This window comes from Ictidomys tridecemlineatus, chromosome 14, assembly GCF_052094955.1.
Source record: "Ictidomys tridecemlineatus isolate mIctTri1 chromosome 14, mIctTri1.hap1, whole genome shotgun sequence".
Lineage (NCBI taxonomy): Eukaryota > Metazoa > Chordata > Mammalia > Rodentia > Sciuridae > Ictidomys > Ictidomys tridecemlineatus.
This window is the reverse complement of record NC_135490.1, coordinates 60,534,432-60,543,841: the sequence shown is the minus strand read 5'-3', so window position 1 is coordinate 60,543,841 and position 9,410 is coordinate 60,534,432. Positions and strand designations below refer to the sequence as shown.

General features: G+C 37.2%; 1 protein-coding gene across 12 annotated transcripts in view; it reads right to left on the bottom strand.

Moving 5' to 3' along the window:
• Positions 1–3,018: 3,018 nt before the first annotated feature.
• The window catches only part of Unc5d (unc-5 netrin receptor D), a 505,989-nt gene continuing 499,597 nt past the window's right edge, over positions 3,019–9,410 (bottom strand). For all 12 annotated transcript variants that reach the window (XM_078031186.1, XM_078031193.1, XM_078031187.1 and 9 more), the window contains one exon: positions 3,019–9,213. In XM_078031186.1, coding sequence (XP_077887312.1) covers positions 9,009–9,213 — 205 coding nt within the window. In that variant the 3' untranslated portion in view covers positions 3,019–9,008. The remainder of the gene's footprint in view (positions 9,214–9,410) is intronic.

The following is a 9,410-nucleotide window of genomic DNA, read 5'->3' as shown; positions in this document are numbered from 1 at the left end:
TCTCTGCCCTAGACAAATATGGGAAGTGGTACAAATATTAATGATGCTGATTTTATAGATATAGAAACAGATTCAAAGAATAAAATGAATTGTCTGGGATTCCATGAGGCATAAGAGCAAAGATTAGCTTGTGTGCTGTTTTATCCTAGTCTGGGCTCTTTCATTTATCTGCACAGCATTATTGATGACTAGACATTCAACCTTCCATATAAAGAAAAGACACATTGAATTTTGCTCTGAGCTTAGATACAGGAAGATGATTTGACACAAGTCATTTGATTGCTTGATAAAGATGCCTACAGCTTTTTTCTTAAAGTAGTCTTTATAAGGTGTATCAAGAATATTTATAACTCATTCCTACCTGTTTTAAGAATATATTTCTAATGAGTTATAGACAAATTGTTAAGACATGCATTCACAGACAAGAATTAAAATGTTTAAAATATTGCTATGGGCTTATAGAGAGAGATAAAATTTTTCAAAGTGCAAAGAAATGTTTGAATAGATAAACAAAAACAACTGAAGACAATCCAAACCAAATTAATTTAAGGTGGAGAACACAATTTATCTCTTGTAAATCTTTAGAAAAATAAATCCTCAAGTATGAACTTTGGTATGTTGCTACATGCTCATTAAATAAGAGTTAGTTGACAAATATTATTTAAATGCTGCAAATGATAGCCTTGATTGAATGATTTTAAATGCATGTTAGCATAACCTCTTTTTCTCAGTTCCCCTACTTATGAAATATGAATAATAATAGTACTGACTGCATCTAATTGCTTGGATATGAAAGGAATTAATCCCTATAAAATGCCTAGAATCTAAAATGTATTCAAGTAACTACAATTATTATGTGGAAGCCTTTAAGAGGTATCACCATGAAGAAACCTCTGTAAATGGGATTAACTTAGCTTTTCCCAAACATGGCTGACCATGGGATCAGCACCTAATAACAACAGCATGAAAGTTTGGGAAATGCTGTTATAGAAGACCCAAGGGGTCATAAGGAGTATGGGCATAAAAAACAGTATGGCAGCCTCTCTTGAATAGAATGCTTAATATTTTTATCAGTGCTAATCTTTCTGTTTGAATCTTCTTCCTCCTTTATTTTTATTTGCAAATTCTACTCATCTATGATGGAGAAATTAAAACCATGACCCCAATTCCTCACCCCTTTCTGTATTTACATCCTTTGCAATGAGATTTTTGCAGCAATTCTGATCACGGGGTGTGTTCTCTTTTCTGAATGGGCTGATCTTATGAGCTATGTTGAGCGTTAGAATATTGCAGAAATGATAGTGTTCCAAGCTCAGACTTCAAAAGACTCTGCAAACTTCTCTTTCTCAGTCTGTACCACACTCCACCTAATGGATTGGATCATGAGGCATATGGAGTAGAGCACAGTCTGTCCTCTTGTTCTGGACGTTTGATGGTGTTGAAGCCCTGGACTTAGAGACCACAATCTTCCTGAAGACCAAGTCAATAATTCAATAGTTACCAAGGGCATTAATTATGAATACTCAACCCGTACATGAGAAGCCTGGCACTTAGCAGGTAATAGTGCTTAGGTAACTCTTTAATGGTTAATTTGTGCATCTACTCATAATTTTAAGGCCCTCATTTCATCTGAAAACCAGCAAATGGTCAGATCACTGATGGAGTATGTGCTGTGTGCCAATACACTATAATTTAAATATGTAATAGACTTTAAATACATATTTGTCTATCAGCTGCCTCAAGTTCTCCCTTAATATTATTCTGTCTTATGAATTTATGTGATTTTGAGTGTTTTAAAAAACCTTACTGTATATAGTTTTAACCTTTATATTTGAAAAATAAATTTCCTTTCACTTGCCTCATGGTTAGTAGTACACACATTTTTTTTTCCTTCATAAATAACTTTCAGGCATCAGAAAGATGCTAAAATAGAGTGTATCTTGGATCCCCTTGTAAGTTTACTGTGGTTAGGTGAAGAACGCTCTGGCACATCTCTCTTCAGAACAAGAACTAGCCAGAGACAGCTGGAGGTGTGGTTGCTCATCATAATAGTTCTTGAACATTCATTTCATGCCACTGAACTTGATATGATTATGCTCTTTTAAATACAAAGAATTTCTTGGCCAAAGCTGTATATTCAGAAAATAGCAGAGTCAGGATTATTGCCTAAACCTTTTGTTATCAGACTCTACTGACTACTATGCGTACTGTCTCTCTAAAATAAAATAAACTTAGCACTTGATGACTGCTTACTAGGTACCACATAGTATGCCAAGGGATTATATGTTCTTTTCTATTTAATCTTCAGACTTTGGGGAGAATTTAAAATCCCATCATTATCATCCCTATATAATGCATAAAGCATAAATGTTAAGTGTCTTGCATAATATCAAAGGCTATATGACAAAGTCAGGATTTGAATCCATACTCTGATATCCCATAGTAAATGCTGAATAAATATTTTTGAGTAATGAGTAGACTATTACAATAAAATCAATTCTATCATGTTGGTAACATAGAATAAGCAATAAGCATAAATAAGCCTAACAAACTTAATTAATTCAAAATTGGTCCCTAAGTAAATAAAAAAATAAATAAAACATTTAAAACAGATTCAGGCAGTCAGAATGCATTGGAAACATACAACATTGTACTTACTGACTTTCCTAATATTTTCTCATAGAGAGGCAAAGTGATACAGTCTGTAAAAATAACCCATTTGAGGAGTAAGGTGAAAGTTATCCCCATTTTGGTGTGGCCTATAATAACCTCGAAGTATATAGAATTATATCATAAGGAAAAGTATGTGTGTGTGTGTCTTTAGGTGGGATGAGAATGTTGGAAGATCATCTTTGCTTTCAGTAGCCTCCCTCTTGAGGCCAGAGTGAGAAATTAGGGTCACTATGTCAACAAGTATGTAGAAATTGTCCCTGTAGCTAGCATTCCAATTCCTGGCAGCACGAGAAGGGAGATCTATAAGAGGGTCCTTGTTGAGATTTCAAAGTTCCACTCATGGAGTATCCTAAAATGTCAATAAAAGACTCTTTATTCATAAATAACTGATATGCAGTAATTTACGTCTGTACATTGATCTCGAAAAGTCTGTAACCATCCAGTTTTTTTTTTTTTTTGCAAACTCTACATAAAACATCCAAACTGTCCATTTTGTTCAGTACAATATAACACAGCTGTTTGGCATTACCAAATATATATGTATATATATTTATAGATATGTACATGTGCTGAAAAAGAAGCCAGTGCGCCTTCTCTAAGAAGTCCATCCGTATTTACTGTACAACATTCAGAATTTACATTGATAATACAAGGCACAAAAAGTGTGGTACGAAGCCAAGGCCATGCTTTCTTCAGACTTTCTCCTCTGCCTTGCCCACTCCTTCAGCTTCATGTCAAATTAAGTGTTCAGCCCTGCTTTTTATTTTTTTTTATTTTTTGGCTTTGAACACATCAAATAAAAGTTGAGAGTGGTATGGGTTTGAGATATGAATCACTGGGAAGAACACCCCCATGTACCTTCCCAAAAATAAACAGAACAAAATGAAATCTGTTTTAAATTCTCTCCTACAGAAATGGAGGTAAACACCTACTGATGTGTTTTTGAGTTGGGTTTAGGAGAGGCCAGTTTCCCTGTACCTGCTCATGTTTGCAATATTTCTAGGTCAAGGCTTAATGGAACGTGTGTATCAATCAGATACAATTAGGAAGAATGGGAATTCTAAGTCTTTATTCCAGTTAAGAAAAGGAGAAAATTGCTTTTCTGACCAGAAAATTCTGACAGTATGAGTGTTTTCCCCAATTTCTTATGGAGAAGTTTCAAATGAGAGCAGGCTACATCCAGCATAAGCCTCAAGGAGTATTTCTGATTGATCACGCTCAGGGACTCTCTAATGAGGCTTAGATGGCTGCATCCTGGTGGTCCCTCCTCAGCACCATCAGAGATTGCTCAGGAGGAACATTGGGGCTATTAAGTCCAATTCTGATTATAATGCCCATGTCTCAGTAAAGGGGTCAGGAGGAATGATATTCTGCTTATGAACTTCTTCAAATATTCTCTCTCCTTTTATGATTCGCCAGAACCACAATTAAATCTCTACTCTAGAGTTTACATTTTAAGGAAACTGCATCCTTTGTCCCAATTTTGGAATTTGGGTGTAAATAATGCTTGAGAAAAGTGAAACACTTTTTTGAGTGTTCGGCAAAGTTTGAGACCAAAGGGTGTTTTCATTGTAATTATGCCTTTTGTAAAAGAATTTTGACACCTGTTTCTATTCACACAAAGAACTACATTACTAAATTCAGTGATATATTCTTCAATTCAAAGCTAAAACTTTTAGGGAGAAAAGAAAAAGATATAACCATTGATCAAATCAGTATTAGAGGTGGGAAGGAAATTTTTAAGCTTAGGCCTAACCATGAAGCTTACTGTCTTTTTTTTTTTTTTTTTTTTGTCTTTGGATTCAGATGGAGGGTGGGTTTGAAGACATGAAGTTTAAATGTTACTGTCTTAGGCCCACCTCATGAGGACATTCCAAGTCCATGATCTTCACAGCAAAAGGAAAAAGCAATGAGTAGCTGCTTCAAAAACCACAATTATTCTATGTGAGTTAAATTTCCTACTTCAGATCACAGTACTACACACTAGTGACTAACAGCCAGGTCTGGTTTCCATCCCCTTTTATCTTTTGAAAAATTACAGCATACAAATTGCCATTTTGATTTTGTGGATGACCCTGCAGTGGGGATGTGAGGAGTCCATGGTAGACACTGGCTCTCCTAGAATTGCTTTTGCAAAAAACACCACATGCTGTCAATACAGCCAAACAGCTTTGAAACTGCAGCTTTTGAAAAGAGTTTGGAAAGGAAAAACACAAAATATGCAACACGTCTAAGATTAGTAACATTTTCACTTTTGTGACATTTGACAAAATACGTTTTTGCTTGTTAGTTCAGGAAAATTCTATGCAGACAAAACAGTGGAAACTACAGAAACGGTGGCCATTCAGCTTTTGGCTAAAGCATCAATTTTCAAATACAGCGCTAGGGCAACAAACACCAAAGGGCTAATAAAATTTTGTCACCATCTGTAGGCCAACAATTTGTTCTCCCATTTGTCACAGATGTCACCTCTAGTCCAGTCAATGGGAATTACTAAGGATTCAAACTTTGCAATGTTTCATGAGGAAACATAATGAAAATGGGCCACAGAATGGGCCAGAGAGGCACGTTTCTCAGCTCCTTCCTGATTCCTGTGACCTTCAGAGTTGGAACAGAGACCTTAGAAAACATTACCTTAGATAAATCTGATAAGCTATATCATTCAACACATTTGAGGGCAGAGAGACTAAAAAATCAAAGAGAAAACAGCTAAGAGGAAACAACGAAAGCATATCAAAAGAATTGATGATCTGAACTTCACAGATTAGTTTGCCAGAAGTTTGGCAAACAGAGAATACTATCGAAAAACCAATCACAACATTTTAACATTCTGCTTATCAATCCTGATGTTGAGAAATATATTTTTTTTCTCAAGGAAAATCATTGCAATAAATCCAGAGTTTTTTTAATCCAAAGAGAACCCTGTTTCAGTGATTTAATATTCCTTCTCCAAGCCAACTGGAAGAAAATTACAGGGACCACGGCAAAGGATAACACCTCTGCAGTTGGAGATAAAAATAATAAAAAAGAGAAAAAGTTCCCCTCTTTAAAGAGAACTGTTGTCAATTCCTTTTCATCTCTTACAAAAAGGCCAATAAAATTTTTGTGAGAGTGCATCTGAGTTTTATGAGACTTCTTGCATCGGTAAATGAAGTTTGCATTTAAATCCATTGAGCGAGCTTCCTTTGGCTTAAAGGATTTAATGTAAACCAGTAAGACTGCGCAAGCAATGTTGTAAAGACTATAAATTAACTTTATGGCACTGCAGTCTGGTGAAGCTGTGAATTGTAGTATTTTGGTGGCATAATTTTAAGGCATGTTTAAAGCATGACAATTAAGACTTCACTGTCTTTGAACACTGGGAGATTTGGAATTAAGTGGAATATTTTGTAAAAATTTTAAGTAACCTATGAAGTATTTAAGGCCACTTTTAGTTTTTGCTTCATTTTGTACTAGGAGAGTAAGACTTCCAAATTAAGTGCTGGGACTAATGGGTAAATCTCTTTCAAGAGGGGTATTTGTGTCATGACTGACAAACAGTAAAATAGAGCATGGTTTAGGACAAGTGAATAACCACAAGTTCAAGTGGGCACTGGGACTTTGGTGACCCACTCCCACCACACTCATACCCTGGTCTGTAAATCTCACAAACATGGGTTCTCTTTGAAATTCCATTGTAAAACATGGCACAACGCTGACATGCAATGACCACAGACTTTCATATACAGAAATTTTCTGTAGCAACCTAGCAGAACTAAGAGAAGAATGTAAAAAGGAAACCAAAGGAACTAAAAGATGCATTGCTTGAAACTTGGGCTGAAACTGAAGGTGAATCTCTTGATTTCTTCCTCTATTATTTTATGTGATTTGATGTTCAAATGCATTTATTAACCCAGAAGAACCATCCCTTCATCCCCCCCAAAAAAAATACAAAAAAAAAAAAAAAGAATCCTGAAAACCCAAAGAAACAAGGGAACAAACCAAATCCATGCGAGGATATTACAGAATTCGGATTCAGGGATTAATAATCTTATCTTAAAATAATCTAGTAGGTTCTATGGAAAACCATTTAAGCTTCTGCTTTAAAATGCAAAAAAAAAAAAAGTCTAGAAAGGATCTGGTATGGATTCACAGAACAGATGAAACCATTATAAGGCTAATTATAATGACTTAAAATAAAATCCTCCAAAATGGAGATTCGAATAAGCTCTACAATGTTTTAGATAATTTATTACTCAACAGTTAATGCAGATTCCTTCTGCAGCCAATCATGCTAGTGAACTCAATCTTACTGTGAGCGATTGAACATCTACTTACACCTCTTTCTCTCAAAAATTATACCAGCGATGTGAAGTGATTTACATTTCCATGCTGTCTATTATTCCCTAGAAGGAATGAACAAGTTGAGCATACTAGCAAAGGGGTGTTTTCCTGATCTAGATATGGTAGTTTGAAAATATGCTTGACAGTTCTAAGATGATTTGTTTGTTCTATATAATAAGCCTTTGGTTCCTGAGAAAAGCAAGATGCTTTTTGAGTTATATGTGGCAAAGCCTTCTATCTAATACAGGGGACCAGATACACCACACATTAGAGAAAATGGCCAACACATTCCAGAGTTCTTCAATGCTTTATCCATGGTATCCTAAACTCCACCTTTCTTTAGGTCTTTTCCACTTATGGGGAGATTCACAACATTTTTTTTAAACAAGGGATCTATAAAAGTGTTTAAAAAATTGATTGCATCTCCAGTGCCAAGTAGTTCCCACCTCCCCCATTCCATGACTACTTTTAATAAAGTAGCCGATCTCTAAGTAGCTGACTAGCTGCCTTGGGGTTAACCTAGGTCCTTGACTTTGGTTGTCCTGATCGTGGACAGCTAAGGAAAACAAACACCAGAAGATGAGCTGGAGCATCTCTGCTCATCTGTAGTCTACCAGGCATCTTGTCAAAAACCACTGAAGAGGATAAAAAAGATGGAATAAAGTATTAAGATGAGGATGATGAATGGTTGATGAGTCTGAGTTCTGTACAACACCACTGCCTCCTATTTTAAAAGAGAAAAATAAAGCAGTGACCACATGTTAAAGGTTCAGTGGAGAAAGGGTACTTGGTGAGGCTGACAGTCAGAGCTTGAAGCTCTTTCAATGATGGATGTGGTTTCTGGGACAGGTATTCCTCAGGTCTATTTATTCAGCTATCATCTAGGACAAAGCCTGTCTGCTAATTTCTCAAGAGGCAAAAGGAGGGTGACCTAGGTGGCCCTACTGAGAGATTCTATGATGGCATGGTACCAAAATGTTAAGAAACTTTCCAGAACTTGGATCGAAAAGTGCAGTAAATCTCATCATTCCCTTGTTACAAAAATATTGGAGAACTGGATCAACACCTGCCTCTTAGAATTACAGCTTATTTGAGGTCCATGACATCTGCAGTTCATGTTTCCTTGGACCTGGCCTGACCAGTCCTGTCTCTGAATCCATGTAATAAGCTGTGTTCCAACAGCACTCTGCAATTTGTCTGGCTTAACTGGGAATAGAGATACTCCTACTTGGTTGAGTTTGAAGAGATAAATTTCCATGTTCAAAAATCTCATTATGTTCCTTGAAACCTCTCTACTCTGGAAGTTCAGGAAGGAGAGAAGTGGGTAGATTTGTCTCTGGGAAAAAATGAAGGTGAGGTACCCTATGAGAACTAGTTCGTGGTCTGTCTGACTTTTGGGTCTTGTCTCCGTTCAGTGGCTAGTATAGACAGGAAATTGGTGCTGGTGTGGTGTATTCAGATTCTAGAATCTAAACGCCCTCTTTGATGTTGAAAAAGTCATACAAATGGGTTGGCAACCCTGTTTTACTTCTAAAAGTCAGTTTTACAATGATTCCTGACATTACAAATGCCAGTTGGTAGAAAACTGACAATCTGGTACCAGAATCTGCTGGCCCTGTGGGGCACATCATTTAAAATCTGTTTCAAAACATGCACTTAATCAATCTCTGCCTTCAGCTTTATTGTAGCTCCTCTCTCTCCATAGCTACTTTTGTCTCAATATGCCCTCCTGTCTGTCCTAGACACTCCAGATCCGAGGAGGGCATCCAGTGTTGACCTGCGTGTGATTCAGAGGAGACAATAAAACCCTCTGACATCTAAGAGAGCTGGTCCTTTGCTCTACTGGCATGTTTTACCTATAGAAAATTCAGTTCCTTCAACCAGGGGATCTCACTGATTACCAACCAAGCTGAATTCCCCGAATGACACTGGGCAGAAAGCTGCCTCTTTTTTTCCCATTTAAAGTCAAAGTCCCCAAGCTGGCCATCCCTCTGCTCCCGAGAGGAAGGGGACTAGAGTCCGTTCTGCCTGCTGTAGTTGAAGTCGGCTTCGTCCAGCTGGGATTCCGTGATGTTCGAGAGTTTCGTGTGTGTCCTCCCAATCTCTTCAAGGGCACAGGCCAGGGAGTCAAGGTCACCATCGTGCTGATGACGAGCTTCCCACAGGTTCAGAATGACAGCAGAAGGGCTGCTTTGTGTAGCAAAATAAGACAGATTCCTAGACAGACCAAAAACATGAATGAACAGAAATCACCACGAGGAAATTAAAAGCCAGTTTTAATAGGTATAATAGAGGAAGAGAGATGCACTAAGGTGGGTGTGGGCAGGCGAGTTTGTATCCCAACATGCAACTAAAACCAGCCTTCAGAATGTTACCAACGTCCCTCCTGTCTTCCAGGCCTGGTTTCGGTCCTC